Here is a 26,648-nt window from a genome sequence, read left to right on the forward strand (position 1 = left end):
TCACCACACTTCCTGTTGGCTTTGCTTCTCCAGTCTACACAAATCCCATGGTACCCACACAAGGCTGCATAGGCCTGGAGACTTCCACATTCCATGTTCTGCTTTGGTGAAGAGCAGCCATCCACAACACAGGCATCATAGTACGGCCGTGGCGGAACAGCATTGTGACATTCTGTAAAGCTCCTTGTTTAATTTAAAAAATGAAGTTTATTTGCAGTGTGAACTAATGTGTTCCAAATAAGAGAGAGGCAAAGTAATTAAGGATGTTATTATTCTAAACTTGCTGACTGTAAGACTTAAGAGAACAGCTATGGATTTTGCCCAATACTAGTGAGACTAGACTCACTGAAATGAATGGATTTGGTCAACTCAGCTTTGTTAATTTCTGAGTCTACCACAAGTAACACTTACTTAAATACTACCATACCTTATACTAATAATCCAGCATAAAATGCATGTCTATTATAATTACAGTGAACTATGCTTTGCATCATTACCAACACACACTCACTTTGAGCTGGTGCATAACCTTCCTTAGCTAGTTTTTTCTACAGCAACTTAATGGAGTTCACATGGGTATTTCTACTTCAAAATTAAACTTGAAAACATGCATACCTATTATTATTATTTTTAATTTTTAAGCAAACTTAAAAGCAACAACCAAATTTAATTGCCTCAGCACTTGGGTGTCCATCTTAAGATGGCTACCCTGGGAATAGTAAATGTTGCTGGGTAGGATTTAAGTGATCAAAACAAATCAATACAATTAGGAGGAACCTCAGTTTATGTAACATTCATTAAATATAACATTCATTAAAAGTGTGCTTTACCAGATAAGTTTACATAGGGGAGGCACTACACAGGCGGCCATTTTGGATGGTGACATTTGAGTCTGAAAAGGTGCCAAGTGTTGCCCTGCATCACAATGTCTAGTGATGAGGTCCATCATTTTCCAGTCCATTGCCATTTCTGTGAAAGAATCTGCAACCTTGCCATTCCTTTTCATTGCATCATCTGTCTTTTTGTTGGTGCACGTACCTGGTCAAGAGAGAGGAAGGTCACTTCAAGCAAAGGCTAGGAAGGCACGAGCATCTGTAAACTTTCTACAAAGAAAAGTGGCAATTGCTTACCCATTGAGTCGGTGGAAATAAACATTGCTTGCCCCCCGCTCTCCCCGCCAATGCAAATAGCAATAGGGTGGAAAGGCATGGCAGTGGGTTGGAACAACTAATATGAGCCTGGTAACCAAGGGACAAGAAGGCGAAAGACACACAGGGAATACTAAATTTTGCATAAAGTAAACTAGTAAAGTAAAGTAAACTAGAGGGCCTCTTCTTTTGATGCTCTGGATATTCTCTTCTGCATATATAGCCAAGAGGAAAGAAGAAATAAAGGAGCAGGGAGAAGTCCAAATATATGGACTTCTACATATAAAAAAATGGTGAACCTATACAAAGCTGCCTGATGGACAGAGCATGGGGGACTGAAGGGACCTTGGCTCCTAGGAGTTGGCTCCTATGTATGGAACGCTGTTTCTTTCTCTCTCCTCTGCCTCTCTCCAGTACCAACAAATATTTAAAATCAAAAGTAATGACAGAAATAAAAGTCTATAAACATAAATCTGGTGCATTCACTCTTTAGTTGTAGCCAATACTTACCACATAGCCCTTCAGTATTGTTATAAAAAGTGCTGAAAGGCAGCTTTACTTGAAAAGCGAGGCGAGTATAGGTGACATAAAGGCCCATTTCAGGTATTTTCACCACAACGTAGTGTCCAGAGTTGGTGATGTCAATGCCATCTTTTGAAAAACTCGGTGTGATTTCTTTATTGTTATATAGAACCTTAAGAAGTAATCAATTGGAAGAATCAGAGCAGGTCAAACATAGCATGTGAAACAGCCTTCCTAGAAAGAGCTATATTACCTTTCCAGCTGATGAAAAGGATACACGCATATATGAGATGCTTAGCACTATGTATATAGCACTAATTTACCCACAGGATCACTGTATCTCAGCTCTGTATAATAGAAAATGGGTTGCCCTCCTGCTGCCATGTGGTTTGCTACTTCTTTGTTTTTTTAAGAGAGGTGATTTTTGTGCTCTAACTCTGCTGAGGGGGACACAGCTTTAAAATGCTACTTCATCAACTGAAGTACTATTACTGGGGGTGGGACAGGAAATCTTTGTTTGATACGTGGTCATATAATGTTATGTTTACACACAGAGAATCTGATCAATGTTTTACCAGGTTGCTTTCTTCTCCGTTTTCAACTCCTCGTGTCAAAATGACTGTAGAGTGGTTGTAAAATATGAAAAGGCTCATAGAGCATAGAGCTCTCTCTGTGGCAGCGCAATAGTGATTGTCCAAGTAGATCCAGAAATTCTGAGAGGCAGGTGTGATTGGTTTCATAAGCAGATAGGTGCAATTCCCATGGAAATTATAATAGGATCCATCAAATGTTACATAGTGTTGATTTCCCCATCCATTGCAAGCACCTAAAAGGAGCAAACACATACGGTTAGAATGAGAAGGCCACAGGCTCACAGAGGTAAACCAAACACTGTCAAACCCACCTGTCAAACCATCCATTCAAGTTGGAGACCATCCATTCATTAGCCTACCACACATATATCAACACATAAAATCAAAGGGACAAGAACAAAAGCCTCAAAAGGTACTATAGCAAGGAGCTTGAAGAGCACAGCTCCAGAAGGATCAAGGAAATGTAGCAGCTGGGCCTGCTGTGGGTATCCTGGATGCAGTAAATGTGGACCCTTGTTCTTCACCCAGCACTTTCTCCCACAGCTGGATGGATGGTGTGCAACAATTGCCGATAAGTTTGTGTCACAATAATGAGTGCATGCAAAAGGTCCCAGGTTCAGTCTCTTGACATATTATGCTAGAGTTGGGAAAAGACTCCATCTGGAAACTTGGAGGACTGCTGCAGTCAGCACAGACCTGACATTCAGAAGACATCTTAAGGCGGCCCTATTCAGGGAAGCTTTTAATGTATGATATTTTAGTGTTTTTTGGTTTCTGTGGAAGCCGCCCAGAGTGGCTGGGGAAACCCAGCCAGATGGGCGGGGTACAAATAATAAATTATTATTATTATTATTATTACTGAACTAGATGGTCCAATGGACTTGGCAGAAGGCAGCTTCAGCTATCCCTAATGTTTCATTGGGCTTGTTCTGATATTATTTTAGGCTGCATTTTGCTCTTGTGTGAATCTTCCCAGTGCCTACAACTGCATGCACAATGTAACACAGGAGCTCAGCTGCCGCAGCTTCTGTGATCTCCATTCTGGACAGCCAGAAGATCACAGAAGTTAAAAGGGGCACTGTGATGCTTGTGTGCTCTGTATCTTTCTACCTACCTAGGTATGAGAGAAATGTTAATCTTACACTAATTTATAATTGAATGGAGCACATCAATGGAGCACATCAAGTGGTCTCTGAGATGTGAACAATGGAATTAGCACCTTGTTCTATTATCACTTACATTGACATTCCAGAGCCCAACAACAGCCTGATGCATCGTAGTTTTTCACAAGTGGCAATCCATTGACACAGATCTTTGACTTTTGAGGTGGGCAGCGCACATCAGACACTTTAATATGTTTCCCACCTAAGCAAGTGGCGATTTGGCAGTTTTCAAATTTCCATAATTCTTGATACTGTTGATGTATAAAAGAAAGCCACAAAAGGAATCAGTACAATTTGCTCTGCCTTGGTACTCAGTCAATTCAACTTAACTCGGTATATTTACTGCACCATAACACAGCACAATCAGTAAGTCACTGAGTCTTGTCTTTTTCTATGCAATACCATGTTTTTCTCGAGCAGATTTTAAATCAGGCAATAGACAGCTGATATATGTTGGTGAGGAAGAAGCATTTGCCTATTGCTTTCATAGACCTGAAGGTAACCTTTGATACTATTGGCAGGGAGAAGCTGTAAGTACTAACTTGGGCTGTCATCTTTTTCAGCTGGTTAAAGCTCTGGTTTTTTATCATTTATTTATTTCCATGACTATAAAGTACAACAAATTCTATAAGTAGAAATAATAAAATATTACGACATCAACAACTATACGAGATTATTGTGCCACTTGGCTTTGATACTTCCATAAATGTTGGCGTGTTTCTCTGTGAGTACTGAACCAGATTCATCCCGATGTTTAGAAGGTCACCGGAGGCATATCCTGGCTGCCACTTCAGAAGGGGCTTCGCTGTTGGGGCACAGCTGCAAAGTTATTCCCAGCAACAGTGCCACTGCCACTTTCCAGAAGGGGGAGAGAGGCGAGGCAGCCAGGAGGCTGGTGCAGTGCAGGTGCAGAAGTGCTCACGCCAATACCCTCAAACCAATGCACACACATTGTTTGCATTGTTTGTAAATGTTTCATCTCTAATTTGGTCATTCTAAAACTGGATGAATAAGGCTCATTTCTCAATAAGTTTTCATTATTATTATATATTTCTTTCATCTTGTATGTTAATTTTTATCATCGTCTCCCAAATTTTCCTCTCTCCGTGTCGGGGAAATCTTATTTATCTATCACTGAGCTATTCAGATTTTTGACATTGCCAGAAGAGTTGTTAGTGTAAATGTTTGAACATTTTTACACTAATGTGTTTGATATTTGAATCAATGTGTCTAATGATATTTTGTGAAATGCTACGCTGAGCTATATATTTTCTTTTATGTGTACAGCAGTGCTAGGCATTTGTAAATTATATTGTCATTTTGTTGTGGCCCAGGAGTGAAAACAAACTATTCTATTTATTATATGTTTCTCAAGAACAAATATGTCAGCAACAAACACTTTCCATTCTACGCTTGTAGTATCAGCAGTGCTGCTTGCTCACCTTTCTAGGAGGAATGAGGTCAGTGCAATCACTCCCAGGAGTAAATGAAGAAGCAGCTTTAACTTTAGAGTAAGGAGGAGGCTCTTTCTCACAGTTCTGATTATTCCCCTTACAAGGTCTGCTGGGGATCATGGCAGGCTTGCTTGGGACAGGAGTGGTATAGAATGAGATACATTCTCCATAGTTGAATTCAATCTGGCATGATGTATTACAAAAGGCATAAATACACCAATGTGAAGTGTCCATTGTCACAAACTGGCTATTGCCTAAAAATCCAGAGGAACAGTTAGAACAAACAGCAACATTGTGTGTGTGTGTGTGTGTGATGAGATACACACATTATAAAGCAGAGAATCATCCACTTAAAAAATAAAACACCAATCATCACCCAATGCCAAGAATAATTATTAATTTATACAGATATTGGATGAATATATTCAGGAAAAATAAGGGTGCAGTTCACGCAACAGGAAAAATGTAAAAGTCATGAAAAAATCCAACAAGCAAGTTATTCAAGCATATACCCCAATCACGGAGTGATGCAAGATTCCAGGGGTTCCAGATGCTGACCCAGGGTTTGGTTTCCTTGGAATGAGGTACAGTGGAGTCTGGGATGTCTTTATGATATATGGGTGTTTTTTTACACATATATACAACCTGAGCCTAAGACGGATGGGCTCACAGCATTAATACCCAAGAAGGTCTGACTTCTTCCCTAGGCATAGCCTTGGATTCAAGCAGAAATCAAGCATAGCCTGCAGCTTCTACCTCACATATGGAACTCAGCTCTTTGTCTTTCTAACTAAGAGACAGTTGGAGGGGGGAACCCATTTGTCCTCTGGCGCAGACCATTCCCTTTGTTACCTTAACAACCCATACTTGGGCCATTAACAAGAAACTTGCCTGGCTATTCCAGTGATTTGAATCCCTGCTGGATCCAGGAATTGGAAGGAACTCAGACATACAGCCTACCCCCCACCACCCAAACTCACAACAATATGTAGCTGCAAAGATCGCAATGATTATTTGTGAAATAAATAGTACACACACAAAATAAGTCCATGGAAGTTATTTCAAATATGTCTGCCTTACCACTTGTTATGAGCTGTCCATTTACATTACAGAAGCATGGTGTGGTTCTCATTTCTGATTTTGCTGGTGAGATGGGGAGAGCCACTGTAGTTTTCCCTAAAACAATAAGAAGCATGGGACATCCAGTTTCTTACTGAACATTTGACACCTTTCCAAAATAAACAGCAGCAGCCATAGTTGGCAAATGGCACTGACATTGAACAACATATTCCCTTCCCCTTACACACACCATGAGCAAGGAGTGGGATCCCACCATATTTAATCTGACATCCTCCTCTTGCCCACACACTCCTGTTGTCTATCTCAACAGGAATGTCCTGTTTTTCTTTATCTCAGGATGTGTGAGAAAGAGAGTTGTGCACACACACTACTATTGCCACCTGATTGAATGAGAGGGAGAGTGACCAATATGCCCCCACCACTGTGAATCTACTACAAACTGGGCATTGTGACCTGTTGCTAATGTTGCCTGGTCATTGAAAGACTGGTCATTATGACCTCATGCTTATGCTGCCTGCCAGGAGACTGGCTGACCCATGTGCCCTCATACTGATGTTACCCAACCAAAGGAAAAACCGGACAACTTGCCCTCCCAATGCTACTGCACACCTGAAGGAGGCAGCGACTTATATACCTGCATATAACTGTCCACTTTAATGAGAATTAAATGAGTTTGCAGGGCAGCAGTTGAAGAAGGAGCAAAAAGGGTTTTCTTGTGTGTGTGTGTTTCTTGTGGCTGATTAGCTCTTTTCCCTGTGTAAAGGTCAGAGGGGGCAGGGTTTCTGTTGAGGCAGGGGATTAGCTGTGGGAGGAGCTTATCAGAGTTTGCAGGGCAGCAGTTGAAGAAGGAGCAAAAAGGGTTTTCTTGTGTGTGTGTGTTTCTTGTGGCTGATTAGCTGTTTTCCCTGTGTAAAGGTCAGAGGGGGCAGGGTTTCTGTTGAGGCAGGGGATTAACTGTGGGAGGAGCTTATCAGAGTTTGTAGGGCAGCAGTTGAAGAAGGAGCAAAAAGGGTTTTCTTGTGTGTGTGTGTTTCTTGTGGCTGATTAGCTGTTTTCCCTGTGTAAAGGTCAGAGGGGGCAGGGTTTCTGTTGAGGCAGGGGATTAGCTGTGGGAGGAGCTTATCAGAGTTTGTAGGGCAGTGGCGCGCGCCTAGCGGCGCGTGCAGTTATATCCATCTTTTAGATTTAGGGGAGCTAGTCTCAAACGTTTGTTGGGGGAGACCTAGGTTTTTTTTGTGGGCGAAGTTATTTGTCCTGTCTTCAAGCTTTTTATGATGGAGGACCTCTGTAGCCACCCCCAACAACACGATCTCAAGATGGAAGGGGAGGGAACAGCTGCAGTCGCCTGCGATTCCTGCGCAATGTTTGCCATCTTGCCAAAGGTTGCAGGCAGCTTCACCTGCAGCAATTGCATGTTGATTGCCCTTTTATTTTATTTTTTTTAAGTATTTTTATTGGGTTTTCACATTTTATATAAACACAAACAACACACATAACACCCAAACAAACATAAAAAACGACAAACATGAATAGTTCCCGAAAATCTTATTTTCTAACCCTAGTCCTTGACTTCCCCCCACCCCCTCCCCTGCATCCCTGTTCCCAAATTTGTGTCAGCAAGTTGGCATTTCTTCCGTCTTAGTATTAGTCCTTTTATAAAAAACAAAAATAAATTTTCCCTAAGTTGGACCCAATTCTCTTCCCTCGATTTCTCATTTTTTCTTACATAATTTTCTTATTACTAAACCCCCTGGTCTTGAGTGTTGTTTAAATTTAAGTACTTCCCTCCCTCCCATCCCCGCTTTGCGTCCTTTCCCAAGACATGTCCAAAATAACAGTTTTTAGCCTGGATTCCGCACATCCGAGGCTCTCAAATCTCTTTCAGTCCCTCTCCGCCAATTTTGTTGGTAGTCCTTTTTGTCTATCATCGAGTCTCGAAAGATTTCCTTAACCATCAATCCAATCAGTCCATAGTCTCTTCCCATATTTAAAGGCAACTGCTGAGGAATTTCCACAAGGCCTAAGTCTTGGTGATAGTCAAAATCGAAGTCTATGTGGAGGCCCCAATTGTACTTCTTTATTTCGAGTTCCTGAATTCCATAAAGTCCCAGGGCCTCCACTTTCGTCTTCTGTATCTTTCGTAGGCTTAAAGTAGATTTAATCCAATAGTCTCCTTGCTTGTGTTCTCCAGATGTCGGCTTCTGGTTAGTATTTTCCCAGATAACTTGTTCTCTTTCTTGTTTTGTCTTCTCCTCTTCTTTGTTTATAGTTTCGAATTCAGCTGTGGGTTCTTTCTCACTCAGGCCCTCATTACATTCAGCAGAGCTACTTGTTTCCAAATCCAAGGTCGTCAATTGTTTACTCATAGCTGTAGTCTGCTCCTGTAAGGTTCCCACCAGTGAAAACATCCTTTCGATTTCTCTCAGTATCTTTCCACCCACAGCCATTGTAATTCCACAGAATTCCCCCTAGAGGGAATCTGGTTACTGAGTAATCTTTTCTCCAACAATCCTCTGTCCTATTATTGTTTCTTTGTTTCCCAAAATTTTAGTTCAATTGTAACTCCTTTTAATCCGGAGAGGTCTTAAACGGCGATTTTTTTTCACTATTAATAGTCCATTTGACAGCTTTTGACAGCTGTCAAATTCTGCTCCTCTATACAGGCTCCAAAGCAGGTCGCTCCCGGGCCCGGGAGGGAGGGTTGTTTGCCACAAAACAAAGACTCTTCCAACACTCCACTCTCCTGCTCAAATTTACCTTTCTAAATCTTGGAAGTTACTGTCTTTTTAAAACTCACCCTTTACAGGGTAGGCACTCCAGCTTAGCTCTTATTTCGTTGCTCTGGATCGTCTGCAAGGGGGGGTGTGGGGACTTCCTTTTGGCACACCCCCCGGTCGTCTCAAATTCAGAAGGTAAAAATTTTAAAGTTCAGTTCCAAATTACTCACGGGTTCTTTTTTCAGTCCGAATTTCAAGGAAGGAAGTCAGCGCTCTCCAGTTATGGCTCGCGGCTTCGCTCAGCGGCGGTAGCGGTCGACTCTCAGTGCCACGCCGTCCCCTGTATCCCCTCCGTAGCCTTTAAAAAGGCTCATTGCGAATCAGGGGGGGGCGCTTAAGGCACCCGCCGAGTCTTCAGTCCGCAGGCTTCTGCGCCTGCGGTTTTTAAGGGTCCCCGTGTCGCCGGCACGGCAAAGACCCATCCACCGCTGAGCCGATTCCCTCCGGAGCTCGGAGGGAATCCGCCATTTCCCGATCGCGTGTTGATTGCCCTTTTAAAAGACAAAGTCCAGCAACTGGAGGAACGTGTAGCTACGCTCCAAAGAATTAGAGAGCTGGAGCTCTTCTTGGAAGCAACAGAGCACACCGTCCCCACCAAGGAGGAGACAGGGGACTCCCCTGAGAAGGAGGCTAGTTCATCAACACAGGAGCCAGATATATGGAGAAACGTGACTCAAAGAAGTAGGAGGCCCAGGGTTCACTCTGATTGTTTAGAAATACACAATCGCTTTGAGGTCCTCTCCCCTAGCATGGAAGATGAAGAGCAGACTCCATTTGAGGATCTCTCCCTCATTACAGTCGATCAGGTATATGAAGACGAGCAGCAAAGTCAGTCCTCAGGGAATGTGCAGGCGACCTTGGAACGGACAGCTCACGGAAGAACCCCGACCAAACCCAAGAGGAGGCGTGTAGTGGTGATAGGGGATTCCCTACTGAGGGGAACAGAAGCAGTGATCTGTGGGCCTGACAAGATGTCTCGGGAAGTGTGCTGTCTCCCCGGGGCTAAGATCCAAGATGTAACTGAACGACTGCAAGGAATCATAAAACCCACTGACAAATACCCCTTCCTCTTGGTTCATGTGGGAACCAATGACACTGCAAGCAATAGCCTCCAGAAGATCAAAAGAGACTACGAGGCTCTCGGCAGGAAATTGAAGCAACTAAATGCACAAATTGTCATCTCGTCTGTCCTCCCAGTTGAACGACGTGGCCCAGGGAGAGAGGGGAAAATAGTGGAAGTGAACAGCTGGCTTCGCAAATGGTGTAAACAGGAACGGTTTGGATTCTTAGATCACGGACTGCAGTTTCTTGAAGATGGACTTCTGGCAAGTGATGGGCTGCACCTCACAACGGTTGGGAGGAATGTTTTTGCCAAAAATCTCAGAAACCTCATCAGGAGGGCTTTAAACTGACTAATGTGGGGGAGGGAGACAGTGCTCCTGAAGGTAGGAGTCTATCAATTAATGAAGATGATCATCCAAATGTCATAGACCAAATGGAGCAAACAGCACGCGGACCTAGTGGTGGGAGGAAAAAATCCTTAAATAAGAGACACGGGGGAATGATTAATGGACTTCAATGTCTGTACACTAATGCGCAAAGCATGGGAAATAAACAAGATGAGCTTGAGCTCTTGGTACAGCAAACTAAATATGACATAATAGGCATCACTGAAACCTGGTGGGATAAGTCCCACGATTGGAATGTAATAATGGGGGGATACAATCTATTTCAGAGAAACAGACCAGACAAGAAAGGAGGAGGAGTGGCGTTATATGTCAGGGATGTGTATACCTGTGAAGAGATCCAAGATTTAGAACCTCAAAGCCAATGTGAGAGCATTTGGGTCAAAATTAAGGGAGAGAAGAATAACAGAGACCTCATTGTGGGAGTTTACTATAGATCCCCAAGCCAAACGGAGGACATAGATGATGCCTTCCTGGAACAGATGGCCAAGCATGCAAAAGGAAGGGAGATAGTAGTAATGGGGGACTTCAATTACCCGGATATTTGTTGGACGTCAAACTCAGCCAAGAGCATAAGGTCAAACAGATTCCTCACTGGCCTTGCAGACAACTTCATTGTCCAGAAAGTGGGAGAAGCAACAAGAGGAACAGCCATTTTAGATCTGGTCCTAACCAATGTTGATGACCTGGTTAGTGGGGTAGAAGTGGAAGGATCATTAGGCGCGAGTGATCATGCTCTTCTGAAGTTTACTATACAGCGGAAAGGAGCAGCCAAGCATACTAGGACTCAATTTCTTGACTTTAAGAAAGCCGACTTCATAAAACTTAGGGAAGTGCTGGGTGAGATCCCATGGACAGCAATACTAAAAGGAAAGGGAGTTCATGATGGCTGGGAGTTTGTTAAGAGGGAGATAGTAAAAGCACAACGTCAGGCAATACCAATGAGACGGAAACATGGAAGGTGCCTAAAGAAGCCAGGGTGGCTATCTAAAGAACTTTTAACTGAATTAAGATTAAAAAAGGATGTGTACAAAAAATGGAAAAGGGGGGAAACCACCAAAGAGGAATTCAAACAAATAGCCAGAACGTGTAGACACAAAGTCAGAAAAGCTAAAGCACAGAATGAACTCAGGCTTGCTAGAGAGGTTAAAAGCAACAAAAAAGGCTTTTATGGGTATGTTCGTAGCAAAAGGAAGAACAAAGAAACAGTGGGGTCACTCAGAGGAGAAGATGGTGAAATGCAAACAGGGGACACAGAAAGGGCTGAACTCCTCAATGCCTTCTTTGCCTCAGTCTTCTCCGATAAAGAAAACAATGCCCGACCTGAAGAATTTGGAGCAAATGATTCAGCAAAGGAAACACAGCCCAGAATAACTAAGGAGACAGTACAAGAATATTTGGCTAGTTTAGATGTATTCAAGTCTCCAGGGCCAGATGAACTGCATCCAAGAGTATTAAAAGAACTGGCAGATGTGATCTCAGAACCACTGGCAGTCATCTTCGAGAAATCCTGGAGAACAGGCGAAGTCCCGGCAGACTGGAGGAGGGCAAATGTTGTCCCTATTTTCAAAAAGGGGAAAAGAGAGGACCCAAATAATTACCGCCCAGTCAGTCTGACATCAATAGCAGGGAAGATTCTGGAGCAGATCATTAAGCAAACAGTCTGTGAGCACCTAGAAAGGAATGCTGTGATCACCAATAGTCAGCATGGATTTCTGAAAAATAAGTCATGTCAGACTAACCTGATCTCATTTTTTGACAGAATTACAAGCCTGGTAGATGAAGGGAACTCAGTGGATATAGCCTATCTTGATTTCAGCAAGGCATTTGACAAGGTGCCCCATGATATTCTTGTAAAGAAGCTGGTAAAATGCGGTCTTGACTCTGCTACCACTCAGTGGATTTGTAACTGGCTGACTGACCGAACCCAAAGGGTGCTCATCAATGGTTCCTCTTCATCCTGGAGAAGAGTGACTAGTGGGGTGCCACAGGGTTCTGTCTTGGGCCCGGTCTTATTTAACATCTTTATCAACGACTTGGCTGATGGACTCAAGGGCATCCTGATCAAATTTGCAGATGACACCAAACTGGGAGGGGTGGCTAACACCCCAGAGGACAGGATCACACTTCAAAACGACCTTGACAGATTAGAGAACTGGGCAAAAACAAACAAAATGAATTTTAACAGGGAGAAATGTAAAGTATTGCACTTGGGCAAAAAAAATGAGAGGCACAAATACAAGATGGGTGACACCTGGCTTGAGAGCAGTACATGTGAAAAGGACCTAGGAGTCTTGGTTGACCACAAACTTGACATGAGCCAACAGTGTGACGCGGCAGCTAAAAAAGCCAATGCAATCCTGGGCTGCATCAATAGGAGTATAGCATCTAGATCAAGGGAAGTAATAGTGCCACTGTATTCTGCTCTGGTCAGACCACACCTGGAGTACTGTGTCCAGTTCTGGGCACCACAATTCAAGAAGGACACTGACAAACTGGAACGTGTCCAGAGGAGGGCAACCAAAATGGTCAAAGGCCTGGAAACGATGCCTTATGAGGAACGGCTAAGGGAGCTGGGCATGTTTAGCCTGGAGAAGAGGAGGTTAAGGGGTGATATGATAGCCATGTTCAAATATATAAAAGGATGTCACATAGAGGAGGGAGAAAGGTTGTTTTCTGCTGCTCCAGAGAAGCGGGCACGGAGCAATGGATCCAAACTACAAGAAAGAAGATTCCACCTAAACATTAGGAAGAACTTCCTGACAGTAAGAGCTGTTTGACAGTGGAATTTGCTGCCAAGGAGTGTGGTGGAGTCTCCTACTTTGGAGGTCTTTAAGCAGAGGCTTGACAACCATATGTCAGGAGTGCTCTGATGGTGTTTCCTGCTTGGCAGGGGGTTGGACTCGATGGCCCTTGTGGTCTCTTCCAACTCTATGATTCTATGATTCTATGATTCTATGATTAATTGTTCCCTTTGTGGCACATATGCAAGATGAAAATATTTTGTAAGTATTCTTCTCAGATTTATAATAAGATCATTTCATTTTTTGATGTCCGTGTGCAAATTGGTCAGCATTTGATCTTACTCTGGCATGGACCCAAAGCCATCTTCCTTTCAAGTAGTTCCTCAGTTGTCAGCATTCAAATGTCAATGTTAACTTTTAGTACAGACATAGGCAAACTCGGCCCTCCAGATGTTTTGAGACTACAACTCCTATCATCCCTAGCTAACAGGACCAGTGGTCAGGGATGATGGGAGTTGTAGTCCCAAACCATCAGGCGGGCCAAGTTTGCCTATGCCTGTTTTAGTATAACGATCATCATTTTTACTGATGCTGCTGTGTATATTGTTATTGTAATTATTTATTGATTTCATTTATGAATCACCTCCTACAAGGCATCCCAAAGTGATTTACCGTACAATACAGTAAAAACAGACATAGAACAATTGAATATATTAATTTCACTTCTCTGCCCAGACACACCCCACTATGCGTTTTTGACCTTTTAAAATCCCACACATCTTCACCTGCTCTTGGCTTTAAAGGGCCAACAATTTCCCCGCCTTGAGGCGTGATCTCCAAGCCATGCCCTGCTGTTTCGAATATATTATGCAGGTTAGTGCTTTGAAGTAATCCACACGCTACTTTCTTATCAACGGATGTATAGCCAAGAATTCTCTTTATATTAGGCTTGTAATGAAATTGAGACCTACAAAGCTAACAAAACCCAGATTAACTCAACAAATACTCATTCAGCCTTGCTTCTTCTTCCTGATGAGTAGCAAAATTATTGGATGCAGCTCTACCATTTGTGCCTAATCTAATGTCAAAAAAAACTAACGAAATGCCATCAGGACTTCCCCACCTCCTTCCATCCACTCCCTAAATCTGTTCTTAGGGTTCCCCCAATTCTCCATGACTGATTTGGTGAGGGTGCAGGACACACATCAAGGGAGAGAAGGGAAGTCCCATTGCACAGGTAGAAGTCCTTGTGTTGATGAGACACATTAGTTGGATACCACCCACGGTGTGAGTCATTGATGAGACCAAAAGAAATAACGTTCTCTATGCTCAAGAAGAACTAGGTGTTAAGTCAAGAACTCCTTGGCTAACTTCAAGGAAGACTATGGATATATAGTTGATTCAGTGTCTCTCTCAAAGTTCCCAGATGCTGGTCTCCACACACTGCACAATCTTAAACTTTGCACATTTGAGTGGAGTTTCCAGCAAAGATTTGACAGGGCTCCTTGCTGCTAATGTAGATGTCTCTCGAAGACCTTGTATGTTGACAGGCCTATTCAGTTGTTTAAACCTTTTCAAGATGAGCCAGTCACTTTTATGATTATTTTGCATTGTTTTTATGGTATTTTATGCTTTATCTTACTTCCATATTTTGTTGTACACCACCTTGATATTTTATATGAGGGGTGCTTTCTCTCTCTCTCTCTCTCTCTCTCTCTCACACACACACACACACACACACACACACACACACACACACAAATAATATTCTCTCTAAATACAGTTAATAACTTACCATTTGATTTGTTCAAGCAGAGTTTTTCTTTTGGATCACTGAGGGGAAACATATATAAAATATTGTTGATTCTTTTATTGCTTAATTTGTACATGAAACCAAAACAAAACACCAACACACAAAGTAATCCACACTTCTCTCCCTCTCTCAGTTCAGAGTCTACAAAGATGTGACTACCACAGATTAAAGAAAGAAACCTTAACGAGCATATGTGCAGAATGGGCTATGCTGTTAAAAATGACCTACCATGAGGTACACTCAAACACTGAGACACATTCTCTTTTTTTCTCATCATAATATGGCTTCTCAGCACTGCATTCTGGGTAGCAGCCTAAAATGGGAGCAAACCGTCAAAATAATAATCTCACTTTTCAATAGGGGCTGGCTATTAGGTGATATAATAATATATGTATTACATGAGGTATATTATAAGGTATAAATCTGAAATTGCAATAATTAGAAAACAGAAGAACAAAAAATGCTATAAATATATATTGGGGTTTTTTCACAACTTGGTCTGTAAATTTAACCATTAAAGAGGGGCAGCCTCTGTGCTTTGCTGAGAGAGTGGGTCTTTGGCCACTGCAAAGAAATATCAAATATAATCCCTTTACATTTTATGAATTTCAGCAGAAACCTTTTTCTCATTTCATGTCACGTTTGGTGGGAAGTGAAAAAGCATTTACCTTCAAAACTATAAAGCAGATTGCCACAGTTTCCTGCTGGATTCCTGCAGGTCCTTAAACAAGGTTCTCCACAGGGCTTATACCGCCATTCTCTTTTGTTGGGTGAATCATAGTGGTCACAAAACACAGCTGGATCAGAAGACATGCTAGCCATAAGTGATGAGGTCCATGTTTTCAATGGAATCCCCTTCCTTCCTTCCTTCCTTCCTTCCTTCCTTCCTTCCTTCCTTCCTTCCTTCCTTCCTTCCTTCCTCCTTCCCTCCCTCCCTCCTTCTGGCTACCCCTCAGTCATACATTTATTACACCTCTTAACATTGCATCAAAAGTGATAGCAGCATGCCAGCTACCACTTTTGATGCAATGTGAAGAGATTCATCTTGTTATCCTGGCCTATGAAAATTGAGGAATTGATTTTGAGGTTCTCCCAGTAATGTGTTGTATGGATCACTGATTTGGGGACTGGATATTTCCCCCCCCATTTTAATTGTGCTTTTATATGCTGTAACTTGCTGTACATCAGGGAGAAGGACAAGTAAGAATGACAATAAAATAAATAATGGGAGGCCTGTACACACACATATCCATGCGCATATCCTGGAAATAACGTCTATCTTAACCCATGACATGCTGGACATGTGCAGCTTGAAACAATGAAATGCTTAGTCATTGGTGAAACTTCTAGCCATTGGTTCTGGTCCCATGCACAGCAATAAGTTGCTGAACTACATGTGAGGTGTTGGCCCCAGATTTATCTTGTGGATAAAAGGAACACTTGTTCCAAGTCTACTCTTGTAAGCTTCACTTGCTAGTAGTTTTAAAGTATGACCTCTTGTTGAGAACAGTTTTTCACTATTATTTGTGATATTTTCCATCTGTCTTTTTCTCCAAAGTATCATATTGTTCAAAAGGTTATAAGGCTATAATAAAGTGTTATGTTTTTGGACAACGTGAAAGATGTGAATCACAAAGTGGATTCTGAAGAAGAAAATTCCTTTTTCATACATTCAACTGTGTCATTAAATACCATTAGCAATTAGTATTTCTCACCCCCTCAGATAACATGCAGCTACACAATCATTGCTGCTGAGACTATATTTGCTTTGTAAGTACTTACGGCAATTTTTAGGACTTCGCCAGTCAATACAGATGCCAACTCTGCCACAACTCCTTGCATATGCTGCTACAGCAGTACAGAAACACTCACAGTCTCCCAGACTGTCACAACCACAAAAATCAGATACGCAGGATTCATAATAGGGTGTTGGGTTGATCTAACAGAACCAAGAAGAGCCAGAAATAATGAACATTTCTTCCCAGGATGCTATTTAATCAGCTTCTTAAAATAGAAAATACAAGACTGCCTAGCCTGCCTGCCTTGAAATATTCAAGGAAAATTGAATATCTATCCTGGGAGGCAGCCCTATCAAGTTGCTGCTTTGAAGAAATAGCTATATCACCACCATAATATTATGCCCATGGGATCATGGATGCTTTTGGCCTAGGAAAATGCAAGTTTTTAAATTATCTTGTCTAACCTCCATATGATTAGACAACACTAATCCTTTATATTTAAATTTATATTTATATTATGGGAAGGTTCACTTTTTCTCTTCTTTCCCTTTGAAGTCTATCTGTGCTTTCCTATCGGATTGCAACACTAATTAGGCTAACCATTTTCTTAAATTGTAATTTTATTTCCCTGGGAAAGTATAAAACCAATTGCCTAAATATTTCTTATCAGTATTCTGAAGTATCTGGAAATAGGGCAGATATGATAATCTGTTTAAGTGCAAGATCACTGCCAATTAGGTGGCCTGGTTTTGTTCGCACGCGCACACATGCACGACCCACTCCAGTCTATAGGAACAACTCACTTGTGGCATCCCACTACAGTGCTATCTCTACACCAGACAAATCCCAAAAATGGTACAAATGAATGGCATTCAGTTCATGGAGATTCTGCTCCCAAAATTCATGCATCTGGGGTAGTTCTATAATGGGGTGCCTAACCCCAGTTGATATGGACTCTCAAGCAACTGTTTCTGCCTGACCCTGCTAATTTTTGTAGCAGTTGCAAGGGGGGGGTGTAAAATAGATACAGCATCAAAGTGGGCAGAGCCAGTATTCTGATGGTAAGGGGATCCATGTGTCTCTATGTTAAGGTTGCCATCTTTCAAGAAGTAAAAACCAGGACAGCCCTAAGCTTAAGCTTTTTTAAGGACCCCCCCTTCTTCTTCTTCTTCTTTTTTAGGAATCCAAGGCTTTGGCTATGGGAGACATCTTGGGCTGTGGTCCTGTCCATCATGTATATATGTGTAAATAAGCCATGCCAGTCTCTGCTGTGCCTCATTCCAAAGGAAACACAAACCCTGGAGCCCCTGGAATCTTGCACCACTCAGAGACTGGGATGGCATGCAACAATACATTATCACCAAAACACATTTTCCCCCCATCCAGGACAAAGCACCGCCTTTTGGAAATCCACCCCCCACACCCCAGACATCAATTGCACCTTTGAAATCTTGGCAATGTCCAGGAAAATCCAGACATATGGCAGCCATACTCTATGTTTGTGTGCCTGGTATGTCATGCGTATGTGCGAGCGCATGAGAGTAGCCATAGCCACTTTTTGGCCATGCCCATCACTGTCCACATCTCTCTACAACACCGTCCCTAGGAATGGGAACAAGTCTCTCTCTGGAGGGTGTACTCCCTGCTATTATTTTAAATGCCTTCAATAATTATGCCCCCCCCGAAAATATTTTTCCTTTGTTTAACTTTTCTTGTTTTGCCAGTAAAATTATTCATCATTCTTGCCACTCATAACTTTATGAAATGCTAGGAATGCTAGGATAGGAGAATGCAAGGAGAAGGGGAAGAGTCGCAAGAAGCAAAGGGAGAGACAAACAGACAGATTACCTTACTGTGGCAGGCTTCAAAAACGTCGCTCTTGAGAATGCTGCATCGCTTTTGCCCCAGTACGAGTTTGGAAGGCTGACTTGCACATAGGTCAACTTCATTTCTGTCTGAACAGCTAGTGGTGACTTTCCAGCTGCTTCCAAATGCCTGTGCTTGCATCTCCACAGACTGCCCTCTCGTGGTGAAGTCATTGTTGCCACTGTTGTCAAAATCACCACAAAGACCACAAACTCTGCCCTAGGAAATTGGAGCATGGCATTTTACAAAGACAGAATAAAAAACAAATAAAACTATCAAAATGAAGTAAATTCAAATTGTATTCTAAACATGCTTTGTATAAACCACTAGTCCTATGTGTTTCTCTTGATTCAAAACACTTTTCTCTACTAAGTTGTTAGACTATTTTAGAAGAATGAAAACTCGGGCCAATTAATATCCACATATTTTAAAAGATAACAGTCTAAGAATTTACAGCACGCAAAAAAATGTGTTGGATTCACTTGAGACAAAGAATATTGTCTGCATTTGCAGCATAAACCTACCAATATTTGTCTGATTTATGGCGATTCTATCTTTACTGGTTGCAGGAAGCTATAAAAAAATAAATCAAATGCTTCCTAAATATGAAAAAAGCAAATAGGCTTGGTTTAAGGCATCTGATTGGTACATGTTATGTTTACAAGCATAACCAGAGAATTGCAGAATACACTAGCTGCAAACTGGGCAGTTTATTAGCAGGTAACTGAGGGTCATTCTACTCACAACAATTTCTATGCACACTTAGCTATGACTTCTTTATAGGCAGGAAATGTACATGTATCAGGTGAGATGAACACACATCCAACTTATTCCATGCTGCAAAACAAAGATGTGTCTATTCTCCACTTGTGACAGTGTAGATGTGATGCTCAATTCCCACCCCCAAAGTGGAAGTGATACCTTGACAGGAAAATTACCCCAGCCAGTATAGAATTACCATGTGCAAGTCAGCAGTTATGTTTACTCATACCTGAAAAGAGGGTGCGAGTTGCACCATGATTGTTGTCTTCTCATCCCACATGAAGGTCATTCCACCGAAGGTTTCAATTATAATGTAAATTCCCATGAGATGGATGTTATAGTTCCTTTCAGAAGGCGGTATGCTAGTTATCTCCTCAATTTTCCCTTCCTGAAGTCTGATTTCACTACCCTAGAAAAATACATAAATAATTTGTAAGAGCAAGGATGCAGCTGAAATACAATGACAACGCAACCGCAACCCTTTGTAGATAATAATTCATATGCCATCCCATCAAGATGTACAACTGCAATATATACCCACATCTCTTTTTTCCCCCAGGATGATGATGATGTTTATTATTTATTAAATTTGCATACTGTCCTTCATCCATAGACCTCAAGGCAGTTCACAAGATATATTCATTCTTACTGTGATGTCACAAAAGAAATGAGCTCTGCCCCCACCTACTGTGGTGTCATGGGCACAGGAACATGATAACTAATGAAGAATTAAACTTCAAGAATACAGAAGGGCAAAAGAAGCTGCAAACTTCTGGTGGGCTGAAGAGGAGAAAGCAATACTGCACTAATGATCAACTTTTAGGCTGAATGTGTGAATGAGGCAATATGAGTGGTTTACTCAAGGATCGTCAATTTCCATAAGTGATGTGCATCTGATGGGTGTGGTATGGGCGATTCAATGGACGGTGTGTATGCTGCATGTGAATGAGGGTGAATGTGGCCTCTGAGATGTGCACATGTAAATGGGAGCATAAATTGTGTCTGTTAGTGGTATATTAGGAGTTGGGGTCCCTCAAATCCAGCCAATAATCCGGTTAATTCTGAAGTCTAATAGCACCCATATCTAGTTCTTCCTTCCATCCTTCCTTCCAACAGATTAACACAACTACTCTTCTAAAATCTGAATGAAGTTTATGGGGAGACAGGGTATGAAAGGTGTAGATTAGCTACTGTAAGCAAAGAAACACAAGCTGTCTATCCAGTTTTGAAGTTCTCCACTTACAAGGCTGATTGTGGACTTACCTCCAAGATGATGCGAATTTTCAAGGAACAAATGCTCAGGGATTTACCACATGCCATGTTCTGTGTTACAATTTGAAAAGTGCCTGGGTCAGGATTATCAGGGCAAAAGTCCTTGGGAAAGGAAACAATAATACGTTTAATGTTACGTTCTCCATATTCAAGCCACGATAGCAAATATTCTACAGAAGGAAGTGCATGCCAGCTAAGGCAGTTTTCTTTATTAAATGTATGGATTTAACCAGGTCTCAAACTTGGGAATATGCTGCAAGCAAAATATCCTGGATCTGTACTTGTAACTGTGCCACTTCAGACTACAGGTAAAAGAGGCTGTAATTTTGAATACTCACAACTATTCTTTTTATATAAAAAAAATCAAAGTAACAACTCCTGGCATGTAGAAAACTATAAGGAGAAAGTTAGTCAAGAAATTGTCTTCCTGTTGTGATTTTCCTTTTTTTAATTTCATAAAAATTATATACCACTTGATCATAAAACAAAAACCTCAAAATGGTAGGGAGTTTTGGCACTGGAGGACACTCACTCAAATACGAAACCCTTTAGTCTGAAATGTACAGCCCTAGGTGGACTTTTAAACATTGTTTAGCTGAAAATGTAACTTGGTTTTAAGAAACTTGCAAAATATGGTGTGCCAAGCTCATTATTTTCATCTATGGGATTTTTTGCTTGGAGGTACCTGGTGAATTAAAAGGGACATTCCACAAGCCATAGTCTGATGTGATGAGCCATTTTCTTACATGGCAAACCCATGCAACATTTGCAAGAGTCCACAGTCATAGATGAGAAGTGGGAAAAGTACAGATTCTGGCCCTCAGTCAGTCAATATGAAGTTTCTGAAAATCCCTTTCAGCACAGCCCTATGCATGTCTACTCATAAGTATACCCCAAGGAGTTCAATGGCACACACTGGGTCAGTGGGCACTGCACTACAGATGGGTAAAGCAGTGAAATCACAACATTTCCACTTGGTTCCACACTAAACAGTCCATGAGGCAAGTAGTAAAGATTAAATACCTGGGCTAGGATATAATCACAGCTTCCCATGAAATCAAATTTTGTTCCATCAAAGCTGAAATAGTGGCCATTTCCATACACCATGCAGGCTCCATGGCAGTAGTTCTTTGTACAGTTCCATTGCCTCCTGTAGCACATGCTGAGAGATTAAACATAAAATATCACAACTTGTCCCCTCAAAGAAAACTGCAAGTAGGCAGGGTAATTAATAGTATAATGATAATTCCTCTGGATCTGTCAGCTGAAATGACAGTATTACTCTCCTTCTTATTACAATGTATAGCCTTCTATACAACAGGGGGAGTTACAGTAAAGACCTTGTCTGATGGGTGATAAGTTGCTGCATCTGAAGCAACAAAAATAAATAAAAGCCTAATAATGCCAGAAATTAACAAACCTAATTACCAGGGGGGTTATATTTTTTGGTGGTAGGGAGAGTTTCACATCTAAGCATCAAGTTTACAAATGTTCATGGTTAAGGGCATGGCAGCCAGAGAGGCTATAATTGCCACTGGCTGCAAATCTAATTTGTACAAAGTGATTGCTGTCATGTGTGATCTTACCGCATGGGAAACACTTCCACAAAACTATGTGTTTATAGAGGGGGGAAAGTTACTTCCAAAATGGTAGCCTGAACTGGTGCTCAATTCTTCGATACGCTGCATTGGGTACTCTTTGAATAAACTGCAGTGCAGTTCATAAAAACACCCTCAAATGAATGCAGAGACTTGCATTAGGTAGATCATTCAAAGGATTAAAGTATTAATATTAAACTGAAAAGATTCTTACAAATGTCACAGTTGCTCATAAAATCGGCCTGGGGCTATTTGTAAATACCCAAGATCATGCACACCACAAAACAAAAACTTGATAGACTAGTTTATCTGGTCTATAGGGGTTTGTTTTGTGAGGGGCCTCCTAAAACCTTTGGACGCCCGCAATAACAGTGGATATTTCACAACCAAACCCTTTCCCAAACTGCTCTCTACAGACTGGCACCTCTTTTTCCCTTTGGTCTCTTTGAGCTCCTCCCTATTTCACCACATAACTAAAATACTTTCATGCCCCCTACTTTACCTCCTGCTCCCACATTTATTTGCTACAATTTACACATGTACTGGCTTTAAGAACACTGAAGAATACTGTACCATGTATTGCAATTTACTGTGATTTGAGTGCCAGGACTGTAGAACTTCCCTCCATGCATGCAGGGGCACTGCTCCTCCTCAATACAGTTGCCGTGACCATCGGACGCCAGCCCATCAGGACACATGCATCCAGAGACACATTCTGTAGCATACTTGGTTGAGTGCATGGAAACAAAATGGAAATCGAGACAGAAGGGAACAAATATTGGGGGAGAAAATAAAGGCAGCCCTTCATAAAATGCTGTTGTCATGATACTGTTAGATATTCACCAGCACCGTAAAACGTTAGATGGTTCAGTTCACAGGGATGCAGGGACTGTGAAGACTATGTTCAGAGAATGGTAATACAGCAAATCAGTGAAATTATCTGGATGGAAAGATGGTGGTGTATTTACAAAGCAGAGTCGACAGGTTGCAAGCCAGAAGTTTAGGCTTTACCGTTAAATTGGACGAAACAGGAGATGGAAGAGCCATGGCTTCCTCTGCCCACTCCTTCCCTGGTCGCTTTGTAAACTTTGTGACACCCCTGGAGTCCTGCCGCCACCACAGGTGGAGGATCAGTGAAAGAATGGGAAAAGCTACAATTGCTCTTTCTCCCCTTTCATCTGTATATTTAATGGTAACACCTCTATCACAGATGAGATGGATCTTCTCTGGCTTGTGCTTATCTGCAGTAAATAAGGCTGAGTCACTGAAAAGTGAAAGCCATCCTGTTCTAACACAAGGATGTGCTCATCTGCCTGGCAAATAAAATCCTGCATATAAAAGGCCAATGTCAATGGGTGAGATTTTAACACCAGAGAGTAGCAGTACCTTATAGGAGACATGTATGATCAAGAAGAAGGCAATCAAATGAATAAGGCATTATGTTGTTCATATGTGTTCAGGCACCATGTTTGGGTCTCCCAAAATATTTGTTTGCCCTTATAACTAGTTAATACTCAACTGAAATACTTTTAGAGGCCACTTTAATTTCTTTTACATCAGACAGGCAAAAGAAATATCAAACTATCTAGAAATCCCCTTGAAAAATAACCAGCTTTGCTCTCATGGATGCCAGCCCAGGAGGCTTGTGTGGCTAGGGCAAATACACTTCCCATTAGCACTCAGGAAGCTCACTTGAGCGCATGGAGTGGTTAGGGTACATATATCACTGCCACGAGCTTAAGCCCTTACACATTGCATGTCTTGTGTTTCACAACTTTTCTGGCATTCTGATCCAGTCACACTTCGGCCAGCAGAGCTGCAGTCAAAGTAGGACATTGGATAAGGGCAATCTGGAACAAGGACACAATTACCAAGACAAGAAAGCAAGACAGTGTAAAACTATGCATAGCACTCAGCAGACTCCAGAACCCCAGATGTCTAAAATGTAAAACCATTCCAACCATCAAGGGCATAGATATATGCTCATAATTTTCCTTCTCTACGGAAGCTTTATTATCGCTGTCTCCCAATGTTAGTGACACAATAGATGTGATGCAAGTGATCTGTTGTCAAACCCCCCAATGCTTTTTTCTTTACTTGAACTGGATTGAGGGGTGAGTAGCAGCTTAACTCAAATCACGCTCCTTTACAAACTTATTCAGAGATGGCGATAGAGATAGAGCTTGTCCTAAAGCAGATAGAGGCAACTTTAAAAGCTACATACAAGAGCTGTAGAGATTGTGTCCTCCCTAAAAGAGGGAACGTTTTGCAATGAGACCTGGAGACCAATCCCCTGTGTTGTGGGTGGGTAAGATTGGTCAGCCACAACACCCGATTGGTAGGTCCCTCAGTGCTGGGTTTTATCGGACCAATAGGGTGCAGTCCAAATGGATTGAGGGACCTATACATACCCATGCACATGACCCAGAGCTTCCACTTTTGGTGCGTGCATTCAGAACACCCGCCCACCTCTCCCTGTTTTTAGGGCTTGTGCGCTTGACCTTCTATGCCATTGTGTGTCGTCTGTCGTTGGGACAGGGGCAGGAATTTTCCCCACTTGGCTGATTGGCTGTTGCCATTTGGGTTTCGCCTGCTGTGTAGCAAATCGTCACAACTTGTAAGGTTGTGGATAGGCCCTGGTTCAGGTGATAGGGATGGGGGAACACTCTCCCATCCCTATGTGAAGGGTATTCTGTGAAAGGAATCCAGGGACTCGATGGTTTGGTCAACCCCTGAGAGGGGGTTGTGCCCATGCCTGAGTCTAGGGGGACATCTTGATGGCGGACATGGTCTGCTCCCGACTTTTTGCCTATCCAGGTGTTCACCCTTGGCTGACCTATGCTGGAACTCTGGGTCAGCGCTACCTGCAAGTGTGTAGGGAGCTAGTCGAACCAGAGCCTATGCCACCACTCACTTTCTGTAATCAATAAAGTTGTGGCCTAAATTCTGCCAAAAACCAAACTAAAATTTGAGTCAAGTGTGAATTTATTCAGCGGGGAGGTTTCTGGGTCATAACACGCAAAAGCAAATGCAGAGGGGACGGGGTTGAATTTGATCCCTAAATCTAGGATTCTCCAGAGGATCAAGAAGGATCAGATCCTAACTTGTGCATGTGGAACGCGACAGTAGTTCAAAACAAATGTCAGATTCCAACATCTTGGTTTAAAGTTGCATAGTAAGTAAAAAAGAGGTCTTACCTTTCTTTGTTTCTGTGTTTTCAATGCAATCTAATTGTCCTCGAATGCACTTGCTAGAGATATTAAAACACAAAAGGGAAGTCTCACACAAATGCATAAAGAGGGGGTGTGGAAAACTACCCAAGTTCCAGTCATGCAAATACACCCATCCCCAAGATAAGCCATATCTGTAATCTATATCTTGCCCCTTGGAAACAAATGCCTTTTAAAATCAAGGTGCCTTTAATTAACAGGTTCTGGTTCTTTTGAGGATTTGCAACAACCTTTTACAGACATGTTTTGACTATTAATATGGTTGTGAGGAAGGTGCAGGGGAGGTTGTATTTCCTGAGAATGCTCAGGGGACTGAATCTATCCCAGCACCTACTTCTGTCCTATTATCATAGTACCATTGAGAGTGTCTTAACCTATAGTATATTATCGTGGTATGGGAGCAGCTCTGAAACGGATAAAAAAGCTTTACAGAGAACAATTAAAATTGCCCAGAATGTTATTGGGCTCCGACTACCAACCCTGGATGAGATCTTCACGTCTCGCATTTTGAAGAAGTCATATAATATACTGAGAGATCCCACCCATCCTGCTCACAACTTCTTTGAACTATTGCCTTCGGGCAGAAGATATAGGACAATGAAAACACGAACCACACGCCTTCTGAATAGTTTCTATCCAAGAGCTCTGATTGCACTAAATAATGATCTCAGGGCCAGTTGCAAGGTTTAGCAAGCAGAGAGTAGGAAGGAATGAGATAGGTTTTAGGTTATGTTTTAGGTTTTAGGTTATGTTATGCCTTAATAGGTCATGTTATATTCTGGATTATGTTATGTTTTATAGATTATGTCTGAATAGGATGAGAGTGTCGGAGATACGTGCAAATGTATATGTGAACCCGGTCTTTGGGTGGGTGTTTGATTTTCGTTGTTGTGTATACTGTGTATATACGGACAATGACAATAAATTTATCTATCTATTAACTAAATAACTTTACCACACGAGCTCATCCTTTTGAAATGAACTTCTGGGTTGTATCAGCAGGCCCTTGTGGTAACATGGACAGTCCTCTGGAAAGACACATTCTTCCTCATTCATTAGGTAAGTTCCCTCAGGGCAGCTGCAGCCATCCACAGGGATAGTCTGAACACTGCATAGCACATCAGGCTCCCTCAGGGACCGGCAAGAGTTGTTGCAGAACTTCACTTCATAGCTGTATACCATATTCTTAGGGCACTCTGCTGAGGCATCTTTGCAAAAGAAGAAAAACAAGGGATAGAATGAGCAAAGTGAGTATGCTTATCTTAGACTCCAAAGAACAATAGTTTATTTCACAAGGGAAGCAGCAAGGCTCCTTGCAGGAGGCCCTTCAAAACAAATGAGACAAGCTGCAATCCCAAACATAATGGAAATGATTTCCCTTGATTTTAATGAAGCAGGTTGGTTGGTGAAGTCAATGTGAT

General features: G+C 41.9%; 1 protein-coding gene and 1 long non-coding RNA gene across 12 annotated transcripts in view; one reads left to right on the forward strand and one right to left on the reverse strand.

Annotated features, from left to right (window-relative positions):
* Positions 1 to 26,648, reverse strand: part of LOC308591746 (mucin-5B-like) — a 50,516-nt gene that overhangs the window by 10,655 nt on the left and 13,213 nt on the right. For 6 of the 9 annotated variants that reach the window (XM_081202665.1, XM_081202667.1, XM_081202662.1 and 3 more), the window contains 20 exons: positions 26,183 to 26,435; positions 25,195 to 25,247; positions 23,747 to 23,847; positions 22,571 to 22,722; positions 21,423 to 21,561; positions 20,391 to 20,501; positions 19,357 to 19,536; positions 18,348 to 18,584; positions 16,543 to 16,699; positions 15,429 to 15,557; positions 14,989 to 15,073; positions 14,743 to 14,780; positions 13,733 to 13,798; positions 5,961 to 6,056; positions 4,869 to 5,134; positions 3,503 to 3,677; positions 2,246 to 2,496; positions 1,659 to 1,842; positions 831 to 1,038; positions 5 to 183 (listed from right to left, as the gene is read on the reverse strand). In XM_081202665.1, coding sequence (XP_081058791.1) covers positions 5 to 183; positions 831 to 1,038; positions 1,659 to 1,842; positions 2,246 to 2,496; positions 3,503 to 3,677; positions 4,869 to 5,134; positions 5,961 to 6,056; positions 13,733 to 13,798; positions 14,743 to 14,780; positions 14,989 to 15,073; positions 15,429 to 15,557; positions 16,543 to 16,699; positions 18,348 to 18,584; positions 19,357 to 19,536; positions 20,391 to 20,501; positions 21,423 to 21,561; positions 22,571 to 22,722; positions 23,747 to 23,847; positions 25,195 to 25,247; positions 26,183 to 26,435 — 3,060 coding nt within the window. The remainder of the gene's footprint in view (positions 1 to 4; positions 184 to 830; positions 1,039 to 1,658; positions 1,843 to 2,245; positions 2,497 to 3,502; positions 3,678 to 4,868; positions 5,135 to 5,960; positions 6,057 to 13,732; positions 13,799 to 14,742; positions 14,781 to 14,988; positions 15,074 to 15,428; positions 15,558 to 16,542; positions 16,700 to 18,347; positions 18,585 to 19,356; positions 19,537 to 20,390; positions 20,502 to 21,422; positions 21,562 to 22,570; positions 22,723 to 23,746; positions 23,848 to 25,194; positions 25,248 to 26,182; positions 26,436 to 26,648) is intronic. The other 3 variants (XM_081202663.1, XM_081202666.1, XM_081202664.1) reach the window with 3 other exon arrangements.
* Positions 13,167 to 18,388, forward strand: LOC308592233. 3 transcript variants are annotated; one of them, XR_014010449.1, is made up of 4 exons: positions 13,167 to 13,208; positions 14,894 to 14,994; positions 17,680 to 17,741; positions 18,271 to 18,388. It is a non-coding gene; the product is annotated as an uncharacterized lncRNA (long non-coding RNA). The 3 variants fall into 3 exon arrangements; XR_014010450.1 differs by lacking the exon at positions 14,894 to 14,994; XR_014010451.1 differs by lacking the exons at positions 13,167 to 13,208; positions 14,894 to 14,994 and adding an exon at positions 15,765 to 15,846.

This window comes from Podarcis bocagei (genome assembly GCF_964188305.1).
Source record: "Podarcis bocagei genome assembly, chromosome: 1".
NCBI classification, from domain to species: Eukaryota; Metazoa; Chordata; class Lepidosauria; order Squamata; family Lacertidae; genus Podarcis; species Podarcis bocagei.